Raw genomic sequence first — 18971 nt, 5'->3', positions numbered from 1 at the left:
ACACACACACACACACACACACACACACACACACATATATAATTAAATAAATCTTAATTTTTAAGTGGACAGTACAGGATGGCACCCAACGTCAACCTCCGGCCTCCAAACATGGACACACAGAGAGAACCGCACAGAAGACATCACAGACCTCTCATGCACACAGGGAGGAGAGACATGTAAGGGCACAGGAAGAAGACAGTTATTTACAAGCCAGAAGGAAACTTTCCAGAAACCAACGCACTGGCATCTTGATCTTGGACTCCCAGCTTCCAGAACTAAGAAATAATTTCCTACTAAGTCATTCAGTCCATATGACACTGTAGTATTCTGATGTAAGTAGATTAATACTGGTGTGGGAGACAAACATGTTCCAGAGACAGACAGCAGTGATACTTGGACAACACTGAGAATAGATACTTCTTGTCTGTGCATTTTAAAAGGATAAAATTTGGAGCTAGGGCCGGGCGGTGGTGGCGCACGCCTTTAATCCCAGCACTCGGGAGGCAGAGCCAGGCGGATCTCTGTGAGTTCGAGGCCAGCCTGGGCTACCAAGTGAGTTCCAGGAAAGGCGCAAAGCTACACAGAGAAACCCTGTCTCGAAAAACAAAAAAAAACAAAAAAAAAAATTTGGAGCTAGGGGTGCAGTTCTGTTGGTAGAGTGCTTGCCTAGCATGTACAAAGCTCTAGGTTCAACTCTCAGGACTGCCTAAACCAGGTAAGGGGATGCACTCCAATAATCCCAGCATGGGAGGAAGAAGAAACAGAAAATTCAAGGTCATCCTCAGCTACACAATACGTTCTAGACTGGGAAAGATGAGACCTTGTGTCAATAAATAAATAAATAAATTTGTGATATGCAATCTGTATCAAAATGGCTGCTATAAAGGACTTTAAGTATAATACAATGTAGAGGTCCAGATGTGTAGAAAAGTCTATCCAACTTATCTAATATGTTTCTCCACAAATTTAACTAAAGGCATAAAGCTTTGGCTTCCAAAGAGAGAAAAGCGTCTATTTATACACAAAGTAGTCTCTCCAGCTGAGTTCCTTTGTGCAGAGAGAGCTACCCACTGAAGCTTTTTTCTTCAGTTAAAACTAATAAACCTACAACAACATGCTACAAAGAGAGGAACAGAGTTTCTTTTTCAATGACTCTGAGCAATATTGAGCAGAACTTCTACTAATCCTCTTTAATTCACATTTCCTTAAGAAATAAAGAAAATACTGTTTGTCTTATAGAATTACTCTGGAGACAGCAAGAAATAAGTGAAAGTACATGGGAAAAAGGACACAGATGTGAAGTTACCCCAAGGGCACATGACATTTAACTGCCATCAAGGGAAAATGCACTTCAAAACAGAGTCCAATCTACAGAAAAGAAACTAGCTCTTCAAAAAAAGATTTCTTGCTGGGCATAGTGGTGTGCACCTTTAATCCCAGCACTCACAAGGCAGGGGGATGGTCTATATAGTAAGTTCTCGGACAGCCAGAGGCACATAATGAGACCCTGTCTCAAAGAGAGAGAGAGAAAGAGGGGGAGAGGGAGAGGGAGAGGGAAAGGGAGAGTGTTCTTATCTTCATAACTCCTCATCATAAACAGTGGCCAGCAAACATCACAGATGGTGGTAAATGCTCTTCAAAGCCAGAAGACAGCTGTACATGTGCAGGAGTTACCGTTGTTTCTAAAATGCTCCAGCTTCATATACAAATGTAAAAACTAAATACTACTCAGCATGAGGCACAAAAAATGCTTCTTGAGCTTGCTTTGGCAACAAATATCACAGAGTAGCACTGCCCCTGGGCAAGGATAGCATGAAAATTAAGCCTTCCATATTTTGTTTTAATTTGGAGATTAGTGAACAAGTGAGTTTGAAAAAGCTCATGAAGCCAGATGGTGGTAATGCATGCCTTTAATCTCAGCACTCGGGAGGCAGAGGCAGGAAGATCTCTGTGAGTTTGAAGCCAGCCTGGTCTACACAGTGAGTTCCAGGACAGCCAAAGCTACTCAGAGAAACCCTGTCTTGAAAAAAAGAAAAGAAAAGAGAGAGAGAGAAAGAAAGAGGAAAAGCTCATGAACTTAACCTTTGTCTATATACTTTGTGTTTGTCTCCCAAGATGCTTTCTACTTCTAAATGAAAACTATTTCAGGGCTGGAAAGATGACTGTTCTCAGAGAAGAGCACAGACACTCCTCTTGCAAGGACCAGAGCTCTGTTCCCAGCTCTCTTGCTGGATGGCTCACAGTCGACTAGAACTCCAGTTCCAGGGAATCTAGTGTCCTCCAGCACCTGGATTATATGCTCGTATACATAATCAAAACTAAAATAAGGCACCTGGCTGCGGTTCAGATCAGTGCACTGGTCAGCCATCACAGAGAAGCATCTTCTAGCAGTAGATGGCAATTAACACAAACAACTGGACAGCATGTGCCAAGTGAGAGACTGTGAGCATCAGCCCGAAATGGCTGTCTTTATTAAACCCTCAAGGCTCAAGGATCTATGCAGAAGAGCAGACAGAAAGAACCAGAGGTGGTGAAGAACTCCAAAGAAACAGCATCTTCTAGACACAACAGGACTATACACATGAACTACAGAGACTGTGACTATACACACAAGACTTGCACAGGTTCAAGCCAGACAAAAATCCCAGCTCAGAGGAGAAGTGGACACAAAGTCAAAACCCAACCCCAACCAAGGCGCTATTTACAATCAATATCCGCTGGGAAAGGGAAAAAGCTTCCTCCAAAGGAACGTCACTGGGTATATCAACCACACTCCAGGGCAGCTCCCATACCCAGGAGTAGTTGACCAACATAAAATGGACTCCATTAGTTCTGTGTGTGTGCTTTCTGTTTTGGTTTGGAATTTTTTGTTTGTTTGTTTTGATTTTCACTTTTGCTTATTGTTTCACTGACAGATACAGAGGCAAAGAAAGTAAGAGACAGAACGTGAAGTTGGGTGGGAAGGGAGGTGGGAAAGATCTGGAAGGAGTTGGGGAAGGGGGAAGAATATAACCAAAGATATTACATGAGAAAATTATGTTTAAATAAAAAATGTTAAAAAAAAAAATAAAATGTTGCAAAAAAAAATCCTAGATTTTCCTTCTAGAGTATTTTAATGTAAAAGACTGAGATCTTACACCTATAGGTTTCTCCGGGAATGTGTGGAGGGGATTATCCAAACTACCCTTTCCTTAACCTAACATTGATGTTACAAAAAGGACAATAGGCTGACTCTCACTCAGGGTTTCTGGCAGGAAGCATGTATGTTCTGTTACTCTGTTTATGTCCTCTTTTTTTTTTTTTTTTTTTTTTTTTTTTGGTTTTTCGAGACAGGGTTTCTCTGTGTAGCTTTGCACCTGTCCTGGAACTCACTTGGTAGCCCAGGCTGGCCTCGAACTCACAGAGATCCGCCTGGCTCTGCCTCCCGAGTGCTGGGATTAAAGGCGTGCGCCACCACCACCCAGTTGTTTACGTCCTCTTAACACAAAAGCTTTCTTAAGCTAGAATTACTTTGAAAAGAAACTTTAAGGTATACACTGAAAATTCATAAAACTTAAAAATACAAATAGATGACTTTTTTTGAGAGAGAAAAACAGAGGGTCTTGTTTCCAACCCCAGTGGCCTCAAACCCATGACCCTTGTCTACAACCCACGAAATGCTGCAATTACAGATATACACCATCATCCTGATTGCCATTTCAGTTTTATAAGCCAAATGATATGAATACAGTGCTCTTATTTATGCACATTTCTCCCTTCTCTGAATATGTATACATAATATATGTATTATGTGGAAAACATTAAATATACTTAAATATTTTTCTTAAAATCAAAATAAATACATGAGATCTTAAAAAATAACAATTTCAAAAGAAAAAATGAAAAACACTTCTCCTAAGTACATACACACAAGCATAAAGTCTAAAGTTTTATTACACCAGTAATTAAAATATTAGACCAGGTAATAGAAATTATACAGTAAAAGAAATACTTACTTGAGTGATAAACATTTTACAAGAAGTCTTTGTCCAAAATGCTCTTTGGGTACATCAGGAACACTAAGCCGTTCTATTGGTTCTTCCTGCAGAGTGAGAAGTAATGCCGAAGTGAATACTGACCATAGTTCAATGTCCTGCCACTTGTTTTTAAGACTTTAAGCATTCTAATATCAGGCTGCACAATTAAACACATATTTGCCTATAAACAGCAGCCATTACATCCAGTGTACACAATCACAGAGCTCCTCATTAAAAATAAACTTGCTAGTGATGAAAGCATATTTAATTCATACATCCCATGGCTCTGTTTTCAACATGACTGTAATACTAAATACAAGTCATATTCACAAGAGAGGGATCTTAACAATCACTTGCTTTTGTGATGCAGAGACTGAACCTACAGCTCTGAAGATGTAGGTGAGTGCTCTGCCACTGAGTCACATCCCTGGCCCATTTTCAGTTTAGTTTGTAATAGGTTCTCACTAAAATACCCACGTTGGCCTTGAACTAATTATGCAGCCCAAAGAATTCTAAAACTTATGATCCTCCTGCCTCAGCCTTCCAAGTAGCTGGGATGACAGGAATGCACCATGCCTGGCCCCCTTTGCTTCCTTCTTTATATGCAAAGGCAATACCTCATCTGGTGATGGATGCAAAGCAAACAGTTCCTTATGACGGTTTGATTTCCTTTGGTCATCATTCTGATGGTCTATTTCTTCATTTGGAGTTCGATCAAGTAAATTAGGAAGCAAGGCATCAGGAAGTGAATTTTTTAAGTCAAATATACTGCAGGCCCAGCTACCCCTTGGTGTATCATCTATTGACATTGAACGTCTTTTAAGGTCATCCTGTTATGAAAATATTGAATTATAAATATTAATATATTAATTAAGTAAAAATACTTACTCAGAGTCACTTATGAATAAAAATATTACTTGCTCATCCTGGTAGCTGTTGCCATCTGGAGCTTCATCGGATTCAAAGACCTGTCTGGGCAGTCCCTTCTGTCTTTCTTTCTGCTTGTCCAATGTGTTAGGGTTAAATCCTGTTCCCAGTTTATGGTATCTATTCAAAATAAAATCAATTTCTGAAAATCTCTCTGCATCCTTATGTAATAATTACTTATATATAATAATTATTTTTTCACACTAACACAACTGGGGTCTATCCTAGCAGTGCCGAGTGTACTAAACCAGGATTTAAGAAACTGTCCACTGCCCACCCCCACCCCAAAAAAAGTCAGGCAGTGGTGGCACACGCCTTTAATCCCTGCACTCGGGAGGCAGAGGCAGGAGGATCTCTGTGGGTTTGAGGCCAGTCTGGTCTATAGAGAGAGTGCCAGGCCAGCCAATGAACATTCTGTATGTACAAAGAAACCTTGCCTCAAGGAAAAACAAACAAACCTGTCCACCCAAAGTTCCTTTAATCCAAATTAAGAGTAGATTATCTATTTCTAAAAGTATATCATATTTTTCTTCCTCTTATGTGTCAATGATGTATATATAATTTAAATTTTACTTTCTAGTCAGAAATTAGGTCAGTTAAAAACAAACAGAAAAAAAAAAAGCAGGAAACCAATGTTAAAGAATAAACTAGGGCTGGAGAGATGGCTCAGCCGTTAAAGGCTAGGCTCACAGCCAAAAATGTAAGAATAAACTAGTAGAAAATACATATTATATTAATAATAATATAAAATTTTAACAATGTAAATAGATATATAAGCATCAAATTTTAAAACTTTTGTGGTAATTCATTTTGTATAAAAGCTCTCAATCTAAATCCACAATGTAAAATGAAAAAGCGATAAGATCTACATATCATTATATACATATACTAGTTTACATACACATAGGGAGGGTTTCAGAACTTCTAAATTAATATAAGAAAGATACTTTCTTTTTGGGCTGGAGAGATGGCTGAGAGGTTAAGAGCACTGACTGCTCTTCCAGAGGTCCTGAGTTCAATTCCCAGCACCCACATGGTAGCTCACAACCATCTGTAATGAGATCTGGCACCCTCTTCTGTATACATAATAAATAAATAAATCTTTTTAAAAAAAGATACTTTCTTTTCAATAAATGAAAATCGAGTAACCATGAACTGATCACAAAGTAGAACACTGCATCATGGTTTTCCTATGTCCAGATCACACGTCTTCTACCTTTCAGAGATACCAACAACTTCTAGTCCACTCTTTTGTCTCCCATTTACCAATGAAGAGAACAATATTTAGTATAACAAAAAATTATAAGCTTTAGAATCTTCTGCCCCAGCTTCTAACCTTGGCCACCTCCTTTTTGGTTTGTGGGACGTCAGAGAAATTAGTACTTAACTGCTTTGAGTCTGAGGTCCTTATCTGTTGAAACCATAAATGCTATAAGATAAAGCACTCAATAAAATACCTAGCACATGAAAATTACCCATTAATGTTAATTCCCCTCCCATCATGCCACAGCCAATGATGAGCCACCAGGATTCTGAGGTCAATAACTAATAATCAATCAATCAACCAATCTCTCTTCCCCAACTCCCCTACATACCTTTATTGAAATTTTTTATTATAGGTTTCCAACCCATATGAACAGAAGTAAAAGGTTTTCCAATTATCTAACAAGAATATTACATTTCCCTAGTAAAGTAAAAATCTAGCTATCAGAACAGTTCCCAAAATTCCATTTTATAACCATTCTATATAAAGAGTAGTAAACTATGCTTTAATAGGTCATACTCAAACTAATACAGTATCAGTATTATCCTACAGAATGAGATTTAGAACATTCTTAAGCCCAATGAAATAAGACAATAGCTATGAGGGCAAAACTATATGCAATGGATACATCATTTTAAAATTTATTTTTATTTTATGTGTATGCCTGCATGTAAGTCTGTGTACCATGTACATGCAATGCCCACAGAGGCCAGAAGAGGGCATCAGATGCCCTGGAACAGGACTTAGAGATGTCTGTTTGCCAGTAGCTATGAACCAAATCCAGGTCCTCTGCAGGAAAAGCCAGTGCTCTTAACCACTGAGCTATCTTTCCAGCCCCCTCATCATGTTCGCTAGTACTATTTAGCACATATCATTCCCTCTGTGAAAATAACGTCACAGGCAAAGTGATCACTACTTGTTCTTAATGTCTCCTTTAGAAAACCACAGTAAGCCTGGCGGTGGTGGCGCACGCCTTTAATCCCAGCACTCGGGAGGCAGAGGCAGGCGGATCTCTGTGAGTTCGAGGCCAGCCTGGTCTACAAAGCAAGTTCCAGGAAAGGCACAAAGCTACACAGAGAAACCCTGTCTCGAAAAAACCAAAAAGAAAAAAAAAGAAAACCACAGTAAAATGTTCCAGAATAAAGACCTTTCCTCATTATGAAAATTAGTAATGAAAGTAGTTGCATTTTACTTTTTAACATAACAATATTTCAAAAATACTCTCCTAGAAAAATTATTAACTATATCATAGAAAAGAACTGATTATTTTCTACAAATATTTACCTAACTAGATAAATGTAAATGTCCAGGACCTACAAATATTAAAACAATTTAAAAAAAAAAAAAGCAGAGAATATGACTGTGGTGGCAGACCATGAAATCCCAGGACTGAGACAGACAGAAGGATCACAGTTTGAGGCTCACCTGGACCACACAAGGAGACCTTTAAAAAACAGAAAGATCTTCAAATAGCGGGGTCTGACAGTTGGCTTTTAAATTTAACTTAGCTATGAAAGTTTTACAAAACTTCCAATTTTTGAGAAAAAGTATTCAGCAGTATCCATCATAATTCCCTAAGAGAATGAGACTACAGAATTTCCATCATTACATCCTATCAGTTTGCACTGATTCTGAACAATACAAAAATAATATTCCTACAAGCTTAGTATTTTATAAAGAAAACAAGCATAAGTACGGAACTCCATAGAATAGTGAATCTATTGACAATAGTCTGTTCTTTGACCATTTTGTTTAATGATTTTAAGTCTCACAATTTTTATGAAATCTAACTAAATACATTAAAAATTCCACTAAGTGATTTTTTTTTCAGATTTATTTTCATTTTGCATGTATGAGTGCTGGCCTGTATGTATGTGACCACATGCTTGCCTTGTGCCTGTAAATGCTAAAGAGGCTATGAGATGCCCTGAAATTGGATTCCAGATGGTTGTGATGTGGGTGCCTGGAACCAAACCTGTGTCCTCTATAACAGCAACAAGTGTTCTTAGCTGCTGAACCATGTCTCCAACCCCACTACCCAGTACCCAGTGAAATATTATAACAATCAACTTACTTTCTGATCACAATTGCCCAATCTTCTGTGTAACTTCTTATACAATCTCTAACATGTGGATCCATTTCACTGTTTTTAAAAAAAAACAAAACATATTTATAATTTAGATAGAAATGATTTTTTTTAAGTAGAACGTACACAGATTTATTAAAGACTCCCAAAAAGGAGTTCCAAGGGAAAAATACAGCAGTGAATTTTATAAAAATTTTGCTGCAATTCTTCTTTTAATAAGAAACAAACCTACCATCAAAGTAAGATCTAAATAACATGATGAAAAACAGTTGTCCTACAATTACACTGAAACTACCACAAAATAAATGTCTCCTCACCTTTCCTCAGGCACAGCTGAAACAAGGGTCCTGCAGTCCCTCGGACTGTAGACAACTTCAATATCATCTGGAGGGAATTCCACCAAATCTCTCAGAGGCCCAGAATCTACAGCTAGAGGGTGAGTGATGAGGTAATCTTCCAAATCCACAGGATCAACTGCTTCAGTAAGGGGCACCTTAGCAGGGAGGAGTGTGTGCAAAGGAAGAGGTGAATAGAACATTGGACAACTTCAAGCAAAGGGGAAAATGAATGTTTTTAACCTAGTTCTTTGGAAAATCTCAGCAGATATTCAGATCCACTAAGAATCACCCCACACAGCCTTAAGCTCCCTCATGCTTCTTTATAATCTTAACTCTCACATACAGACTCTTTCCATAATTCTCACACTAAAAACAAAAACAATACCTATCAATCTTGTTACACTTTACGGCTTTCAGTGTACTCACTGGAATGATTATTACTATCTTTGGAATTTGTATTGCTAAGGTTCTAAAAGCTGCCTTTATTTTATTTGTTGTTACTGGTGATTATCCTAGCAAAAATATATTACCAGATTGTGGTAAGTTAAACAATGATGCTCCCAAACTTTCCACACCCTACTCCATGGCCCCTGTGCATGTTCATATACATGGAAATAATCGAAGTCTTTACACATGTGTTAAAAAGCTGAAGACAGAGACACTGTCCTGCATCATATGGTGTGCTCTACATGCAATCATCAATATCCATTTAAAGAGACACAAGGTGATCTGGGCTGTATAAACTGAGTAAGAAGCCATATGAGATGGAGCAAGACAGATTCTAGCCTTAAAGATGAAGTGATACAGCTTCAGGGAAAGGAATGTCAGAAGCCACCAGAAGCAGGAAGAGGCAAGGACTGATTTTCCTCAGAACTACTGCAGGGACTATGACCCTGCCAGACCCTTATCTCAGCTAGCTTCCACTGACTTCAGGAACCAGTCTCCAGTAATGAGGGAGTAACTTTTATTGTTTGAAGACAACCATTTACAGTCATTTGTAATAGTTTAATAATAACCACTGAATACTTAATACTTAGACCCTACTTAAATTATGCATTATTAATAATACTCATTGCATTTTACCCTGGCTGAAAGTATACTTTTAAAAGATTTTTAAAGTGTGTGTTTGTGTGCATGTGTGTGTGTGTGAGAGTGTGTGTGTGTGTGTGTGTGTGTGTGTGTGTGTGTGCGCGCGCGCGCGCGCGCGCGCGCGCGCGTGTGCGCGCATAAGTACAGGTGCCCATGGATGCCAGAAGAGGGAAGACTCTGAACCATATAACATGAGAGCTAGGAACAGAACTTAGGTTCTCGGAGGGAGCAGTATACCCTCTCAACTGCTCTTCAGCCCATCTCTTCAGCCCTGAAAGTATACCTTTAAATAAGATGTCATACTTCTCAAATTCAAAGATGAAAAAGCATTCAGGCAAAATTGTGAAGGATGTATAATAAATGTGCAGTTTATAGATTAGTAAAAATAAGAGCATGCTATTTCTCAAGATGTTCAACTGAGGGACTGGAGAGATGGCTCCGAGGTTAAGAGCACTAGCTGCTCTTGCAGAGGACCCAGGTTGGATTCCTAGCAGCCTCATGGTGGCTCACAAGCATTTGTAACTCCAATCCTAGGAAATCTGACATCCTCTTCTGGCCTCAGAGAGTACTGCAAGCAAGTGGTGCTCAGTCATATATGCAGACAGAATGCCATACATAGAACCAAAAACGTTCAACTGGGAGCAGTGGTGCACGCCTTTAATTCCAGCACTCGGGAGGCAGAGGCAGGCAGATCTCTGAGAGTTCAGGGTCAACCTGGTCTACATAGCAAGCTCCAGAACAGCCAGAAATATGTAATAGAGAGGGTCTGTCTCACAAAATAAAAATAATAAAAAAGAATGCTCAACAAGAATAAATGTACTTGCCTATTACTAAGTAGAAGAGATCTTTAGTCCAGTCTTCTTTGGAATAAACAACTAGCAACAGGTAAAGCTACATTTTACTGCTACAAAGTAAAATAATGAACATGCACACCATAAATACCCAAAAGACAGTTGCTGTTTTTATTAGCATTAAATAGTATCTCATTTAAATATCTCCCAAAACTCTGTAAGAAGGTCAAATTTCTAAATATGGTAAAAAGACAAAAGCCTACAGACTAAAGAAAATAAAAAGATCTCATAGGATAAACAAAGAAATAGATATCAAGACACATTAAAGTAAACTTAAAAAATAATAACCAAAATATAATTTTTAAGTTTACTTTTAAAGACAGTGTTGCTATGCAGCTGAAACTTGCATAGAACTCACTGTCTATCCCAGGCCAGCCTCACACACCCTTCAGCCTTGGCCTCCTGAGTGATGGTTGTCTACCCCAGGCTAGCCTCACACACCCTTCAGCCTTGGCCTCCTGAGTGCTGACTGTCTACCCCAGGCTAGCCTCACACACTCTTCAGCTTCCTGAGTGCTGACTGTCTACCCCAGGCTATCCCCACATACCCTTCAGCCTCCTGAGTGCTGGATTACACACAGGTGCTTACTGTTGCACCCAGCAGAGTAAAACTCATCAACTGAATGGAAATGACACTTGACTTCTAGAGGACACATGACAGTAGACCTGTCGCCAAAACCACAGCAGTAAAAGGACTTTGCTGCAGCAGTGAATTTCAGCCAGCCTGTTTGGAGTAAGAATTCAGCGGGCGTAGGGCGGTGGTGGTGCACGTCCAGCACTCGGGAGGCAGAGACAAGTGAATCTCTGTGAGTTCAAGGCCAGCCTGGTCTACAAAGTGAGTTCCAGAAACCCTGTCTCAGAAGGTGGGGGTGGGGGTAGGGGGAATTACAGAGGGCATTGGTGAGACCCGCCTTTGGGTGTGTCTGTGAGCCAGGTGTCCTAACAGAGGAACAAGACCCTCCATGAGGTGGGTAGCAGAATCTCATGGGCTGGAATCTTGGAACGAATTTAAAGAGGAAAAAAGAGAAAGCAAGTCCACCTGGTCTGGTGAGATGTGGGCAACACCAAGCTCCTGTCACCAAGACCTTGATGGCTCCCATCACCACACTTCCCCACCATGGTAGGCTGCATCCTACCATGAACCACAATAACACTTTCTCCCTTGGGTTGCGTCTTTCTGGGGACTTGGCCACAGCAACAAAGAAAAATAAGCAATGTAATGGAAAAACAGTTTTCAAGTGGGGAAATGAAAGACTGAGTGACTCAGAAGTGTAGACTATGCACAAACATGAAGGGAAATAAAAATATACTCTCATGAAAAAGTCTTTGGTGCCAGCCTACCCTAAAAGGACAGTAAAAGAAATTCTGTGGGAGAATATTATTTTAAGGTATATTACTTTTGTTTATGTTGCATTTGTTTAACTCTGTGAAGCTGTGTTACTGTGCCTGTCTAAAACACCTGATGGTCTAATAAAGAGCTGAACAGCTAATAGCAAGGCAGGAGAAAGGATAGGCAGGGCTAGTGGGCAGATTGAGTACATAGAAGGAGAAATCTGGGAGGGAGAAAAAAAGAAGTAGCCAGAGAAGGAGGAGGACTCTAGGGGCCAGCCACCTAGCTACACAGCAAGCCACGGAGTAAGAGTAAGATTTACAGAAGTAAGAGAACAAGAAAAGCACAGAGGCAAAAGATAGACAGAATAATTTAAGAAAAGTTAGCAAGAAACAAGCCAAGCTAAGGCCAGGCATTTATAACTAAGAATAAGCCTCCATGTATGATTTATTTGGGAGCTGGGTGCAGGCCCCTCAAAAGAGCAAAAACAAACAACATTTCCTATACAGAGAGGAAGGAAACACTACTGCCCATCTGGGGCATGTTTACTGTTGATATAAACTTTCAGTACTTTCTGGCAAAGCCTCAGAAGTTCTGGTGTTGGCCAGATGTGTTAGTGCAACCTCTAACCCCAGCACTCCAGGGGCTGCAAGAGATCACAGTTTGAAGCTAGTGGGGGAACTAGTGAAATCCTCCCTCAAAACCAAGTGTGACTGTGTGGAGCTCAGAAAGGAGGACAAAAAAATATGAGGCAAAGGTTTGTTTTTGAGGTGATGAGACTGTTCTAAGTGGACTGCAGTGGTATATCACGAATTTATTAAATTGCATGAGATTTCTCCTTTAAAGTGATAGACTGTATGGTGGGTGAGCTACAACTCAATGAAGCTATTTTTAAAAATCTGAAACAGAACTTTATCCACTCAGGAAACAGAGAAGAAACATGTCTACAAGAAAGCAAACAGAACATCAGAAATGAAGCCACTTTGACCTAACGTCCAAATAAACCAATGGTGTAAACAGAGTTCAGAGTCAGGGGGGCAGAAGTGAGGAGAAGTACAAGAACAGGGCAGAAAGCTCTAGCAACCTGAGATCAAACCCCACCTGCTGATGTTCTCCCGAATTCTGATCTGAATGAACGGACTATTAAAAAAAAAAAATCTTGAAACCAACAAGGAAACAGCAGGTACCAGACTGTACATGAGCAAGAATCACTGCTAATATGTTACATGTGATCATGGAAAGGCAGTTTGCAAGGACATGCCTGTGTGTTCAGTATTCTGTACAGCTCAGTGTGTCGGAAGACTGTCATGATTAACAAGCACCTTTTCAAAGAGACTACAAAGAGAAACTGAATCCTACAAGTACTGCACACCCTTTGAAAGAATACCGTTGCTAAGAAAATTTGCAAAGTGGAGACTGGTAGAAAAGGTGAGGCAACAAAAAACAGAATGTTTAAATGAATGTCAAAAAAAAAAACAGCAAGTATGAATACTGACAGGCTGAATCAGTAAGTAAAGAACAAAATTTTTTAAGGGAGAACTTCAAAAATATTTACGTTACTGAGATAATGCTGTGCTTAAGTTTAAACTAAATCTAGTCAGTGACCCTGAGCATCTTCTAGCCACACTCGCTGGCTACAGGCTTATGTAACTGATACCCAGGTTTAAACAGCACTGAGGTTGTGCCAAGGAGTGAAATAATATGAAAGTCGGTTAAGGAGATCAAGGGCTAGATGCAACAGAGCACTTAAGCAATGCTCAAAAGTAAGTTCTCTGGGGAGGACAGGAGAGGACATCAAGGGACAAGGGCAGTAGAAAGTTAGTGGATTTGTGGTGTGTGGATTCTCACAGTCAGAAGGATAGCTGAAATCAGGAAACAGAGTAAGAAGACAAGACAAGAGATGTAATCAGAGTGGGGAGCATAAAACAGATTACAGATAGAGTTATAATTATTCATAAAAACCAAATCTCCTGTCTAGCTATAGAATTTTGAATAACTGAGATATAATTCAAGATGAAAGATAACATGATAAAAGGCAAAGAATTTAAAATATCAATAATATATATGAAGGACTACCCCCATGCACATTGAAATTACCCAGAAATCCATGTTTTCTAAAGATTTTCCAACTAGCATACTATTGCTCATAAAAGTAAATTCCTGTTGTAAAGTTTTAGTAACACAAACATTTATGACATGTTATCACAGGTCAATCAAACTCTTTTTCCCCACTGGCATATAAGTTTGCTCAATAATCAGTATGTTTCCTTAGCTACCTGTAAAAATGTAGAATCCCACCTCTTGTGTTTCATGTTAAGCTAGAGTCTCACAGGCACCATGCCCATGCCTCCACCTCCTGTGTGCTCAGATTACAGTATACACCACCACACCCAGCCACTCTGTCCCTTTTCTTCACTTTTTTAGTTTTCCACATTTGAAATTTAGAGCACTCTAATTTTAAGAAAAATGAGTTTGTTTTAACCCATATTCCTAACATAGATATGAGTTTAAATAAAAATTACTATCTTGTGATAGCTTCTTTCAAAAGAGATGGCTTATTTATGTCTATGATGCTTGACCTACAATGATTCAATAGCTATTTCCTTCTATTAAAAGGGACAGAGCTACAAACTCACATAGTGCTCACCTCAATACCTAACTGTGGAAGACTCTAGTATTTTCATATAATGAATCTATGGATAAAAATCCAGCATTGATTAAATCCTGCTTACAGAGTTTCAGGGTTGCCCGGGAAACCAACACTTCTCTAGCACCACGAAGGCCCTTCTGTCAACCCAATGGCAAGAATGAGGCGGCAACAGTGAAGGCTGGAACTGGGGTAGAACCCAGGCTATTGACTCACTTCCCCAGTACTTTTTCAAGGTCTCCTCAGTAACCATTTGTAACACTCCATGGCTTGAATATGTTACTTACTGTGGTGTGATGGGATATATTGCCGACGATATTGAGGTTCTTGAGCAGCTGGGGGGAACCACTGTACTGTCCAGAAATCTGCTTTCTAACTTCAGCAGCAACAGTTCTAGGACAAAAAAAACATGCATTACAAACACACACACACACACACACACACACACACACACACACACACACACCACAAGTAGGTAAGTAGGTAGGTAGACAGGTAGGTAGATAGGTAGGTAGACAGACAGACAGAGGGAAGTACATTAAAAATTTGTTTATAAAATAACAAAATCAGCATATTAAGGCTAAAACAATTTTGTTCTTGTTTATAATTATAACATCTCTTTTGTTTTTACTTTTTTGAGACAGGGTGACTCATTATACAGTCCTGGCTAGCCTAGAACTTGCTCTGTAAAGCAGGATGACCTTGAAGTCACTATAACATCTCTTTAATAATGATGGAGGATATAAGCAGTACAGCTAATTTTCACATGGCTGGTTTCTAATGTGACGTTTTAGGAATACAATCTATGATAGTGTATAAGCTATAACATATATATATATATAAGTTAAAATGTAGATAAAAATTGAAAATAAATTCTAAAATATTTTATAAATCAAACTATGCTAAAAATTGGAAGAAAAAAGTTCTTTCTTTTCTAATATTACTACTTCCTCATTTACGCCTCAGAAAACTAATTTCTATTTTTACTTAACTAATAAACAATGTCTTCATACCCAGGCAATAAGAGCTTCCCATAATCTGACCCTAATTTCTCTCTCCAGCATTTCACATTATTAGCCAAACTCTTACAATCTTTCATATTGCTTGAGAATTTCATACCTGCATACAATGTTTTGGTCAAACCTACTCCCATCCTCTCCTCCATCTCCCCCACTAATCCCACAGGACTTCTTCCTCCCCACTTTAGACACTCTTTTCTGTAACCCACCGAGTCACCTTAGTTCTGCCCAAAAGTCCAGGACATCTTCTAGAACATGGATAGCCCTCAGCCCTGATCTTGTCAATAAACACAATCTGTTTCCTGAGAATTTTTTGCCTTTCTTGTTAACCAACTCAACTCTTAAGTCATTTTAAGGGTAAAACTCAGATGACAAGATCTTCATGTGAATTTCTTGGCTCAGCACAGTTTAAACATACCACATTTTTTTCAAACTTCTAGGAAACATACCCAAACCTACTTTTTATTCCTTGTCATTTTTTTTCTATTTCATGTATACTCTATTAAAAAGGTAGTAATTGTATTTGTCTTTTGTCCCTAAAATATTTATCTGGGGTGGGGGTGGGGGGGCGTAATTCACTTGCTAAAATGTTTTGGAACCAGAACTGGAAAGACAGGCCTGTTGAAACACCTGTAACCCCAATGCTTGAGCAGGGGGCAGAGATTAGTGGATCCCTGAAGCTCTCCTGAGTCAATCAGCTCTGGCTTCAGTGAGAGACCCTGCCCAAAAAAGGTAAGCACAATCCAGAAAGTCGACACCCCAAGTCAACCTCTAACCTGCACACATACATGCACACATGTGTACATCCACGTCCATGAGCACATCCCACATGAGCCCGCACGTGCGCATGCACACACACACACACACACACACACACACACACACACACACACGCTCTAGCACTCAAAGCCATTATGAAAACTCTGTGCAGTATACACTACACATGAATTCCTGTCATATGTAACTACAAAGGCACCACCAAAGCAGATAAATCTTAATTTGAAAAAAATCAGCATTAGAGTGCAGAAATCCCAAGACTTTATGGTATTTATTGGCCCTTACACACTAGTATTTTGAATTTATTTAAATAAATAGTATTTTAAAACAAAAAAATATTTTAGACATTCAATGGATTCATAACCTATTAATGACTATAATCCTCAGTTTCCACAAATCTGTCAACCAAAATATTCAGTGACTTCCAAACCATGAAATAAAAACTTTCCCAATAACATTAATAAGATTTTTTCAATGTAGGTCACAAATACAACCAAGATTACTATCTACAGACCTTGCGCAATTATATCTCAATGTCCATAGCTAACCCTATCCTATGATTCTCAAGCAACTACTCTCTATTTTATAAAATTCTCCTTCTATTCTTTGACTCTTTACCAAAAAGTTAACGGCATTTTCTCTCGTTATCCCATGACCATCAAGTGTCTCTGCAGACGTGACAACAGTTTTAAGGAAGTTCTCAAGCTCACGATTGGATTTAGAACCTCAATTTCCAACTGAGTTTTAAGAAAATCTCGTTTTCCCAAGGTTATCCAGACTTAATGTAATCTTTCCCCCACTTTATCTCTTCAGTGTCTTTTTTCTTCTTCCACAGACGTTCCACACAAATTACTTAAAGATGGTTATAAACCAAATATGCAATTCTGTGTTTGATTCTAAGATAAGAGTTATTCTCTAAGGCTCAAGATGCTTCGCTGTTCATCTTTCACCTTATATTAATGTTTTGAAGGAGACTAAATCATGATTCATAATTGACAAAACTTGGAAGCAACTAAGCTGTCCTTCAAGGAATGAATGGATAAACAAAGTATGTCACATCCATATAATAAATGGCGTTTTTGGAAAAGGAAATGCATTATCAACCATGCAGGAACAGTCAGTCCCACGTGAAGAAAACAGTCTTAAAGACTACAGATTATGTCATTTCTGCTTTATGACATACTGAAATAGGCAAACCATGGACAGAGTAGAAACAATGGCTCTAGGGGCTGGACAGGGAATTGGAAAGGGGTAACGGATAAGCAGAACCCAGGGCATTCAGGGGCCTGTCCTAGTTAGCTTTCTACTGCTGTGATCACCATGACTAAAAGTAACCTGAGGAGAAAAGGGTTTTGAGGCAGAGGCTACAGACGGGTGCTGCTTGCTGGCCTGCTCAGACTGCTTTCTTATATAACCCAGGGGTGACACCACCCATCATGGGTTGGTCCCTCCCACCTCAATCATCAACCAAGAAAATGTCCCACAGACCTGGCCTATGGGCAATCCGATGGAGGTATTTCTTCAATTAAAGTTGCTTCTTCTTCCCAGATGATCCTAGCTTGTGTCAAGTTGACCAAAAACAACCAAACAAACAAACAAGAAAAACAAACAAACAAAAACCTAACCAGCAAGGGAGGGAAACTATTCCTTGTGACACTATAACAGTGGGTATATGTCATTAGGTATCAGTCAAAAACCCTGTTGCAATCTGTGAACCTTAGCAAACAGTAATGTATACTAACATTGGCTCATTCAATTAAAACTAATGTGCATACACACTAATGTAAGATGCTAATAGTAAGGGAAACATTGAGAGGGTAGTAGTAATACAGCAGAAGTCATCATGTTTCCAGAATTCTAAGAGTAAACACCTGGGCCTTTGCAACCCCAACAAGCTAGATTTAGACAGAAAAAGGAGATTTACTCAGTGTGGCCATATTGAGAAAACCGGGGGGGGGGGGGGGGGGGGGGGGGGGAACCACCTCTGTTAACTAGGAGGGATAAGGGAGGAAGAGAAGAGCATCAAACCAGGTAGAGGTTAGCGCTGAAAACTGGAGAGGGGACACATCTTTTGAGAGGGAGCGGGGAGCGCAGACTGAGGAAAGGGCAAAGGGCAATTCCACAGACTTTGCAGGGAAAGACAAAGGCAGTCTCTTGAATTGATGACTCCATTAAGCCTTTTTCTTGTTAAACTGGAGGGTGGGCAAGTACATGCAATGCTGATTGTCAGTGGAGTTCAGAGGACCACCTTTGAGATTCCTTGTTCTCCTTCTACCATGTAGGTTGTGGGAATGAACTCAGTTCACTGACACTCCATTAGGCCTTTAACGAAGTCCATATAGTACAAGTCATTTTTTTTAAACTTTCTTTTTACTTATTCTTTGTGTCTTTCACATCATGTATCTCAATCCCATTTATTTCCCCATCTCTTCTTATCCACCTTCTGCCCTTGCAACCACCCCTCAAAAAAATAGAATAAAATTTAAGAGGAAAAAAAAGGAAAAACCCCATCACGAAAGCTGTAGTGTGACACAGCGAGTCACACAGTAAACCCTCTTATCTATACATCTTTATGTGCAAGTGTTCATTACAAAGAGTCATTAGTCTGGTTCGAAGCCTCTGGTT

At 39.3% G+C, this 18971-nt stretch overlaps 1 protein-coding gene across 11 annotated transcripts in view; it reads right to left on the bottom strand.

The window, feature by feature from the left end:
* Window positions 1-18971, bottom strand: part of Dock7 (dedicator of cytokinesis 7) — a 201313-nt gene that overhangs the window by 153611 nt on the left and 28731 nt on the right. For all 11 annotated transcript variants that reach the window (XR_008213675.1, XM_052716301.1, XM_052716302.1 and 8 more), the window contains exons 2-7: window positions 14838-14943; window positions 8614-8789; window positions 8285-8353; window positions 4937-5066; window positions 4637-4849; window positions 3999-4084 (exon numbers count right to left, since the gene is read on the bottom strand). Coding sequence is in view for 10 of the 11 variants with exons in the window: in XM_052716301.1 (XP_052572261.1) it covers window positions 3999-4084; window positions 4637-4849; window positions 4937-5066; window positions 8285-8353; window positions 8614-8789; window positions 14838-14943 (780 nt within the window). In the remaining variant the exon portion in view is untranslated. The remainder of the gene's footprint in view (window positions 1-3998; window positions 4085-4636; window positions 4850-4936; window positions 5067-8284; window positions 8354-8613; window positions 8790-14837; window positions 14944-18971) is intronic.

This window comes from Peromyscus californicus, unplaced genomic scaffold (genome assembly GCF_007827085.1).
Source record: "Peromyscus californicus insignis strain IS unplaced genomic scaffold, ASM782708v3 Scaffold_5__1_contigs__length_169319896, whole genome shotgun sequence".
In the NCBI taxonomy this organism is placed as follows: domain Eukaryota; kingdom Metazoa; phylum Chordata; class Mammalia; order Rodentia; family Cricetidae; genus Peromyscus; species Peromyscus californicus.
Note: the sequence above shows the minus strand (reverse complement) of the source record. Positions and strands in the feature narration are given on the sequence as shown.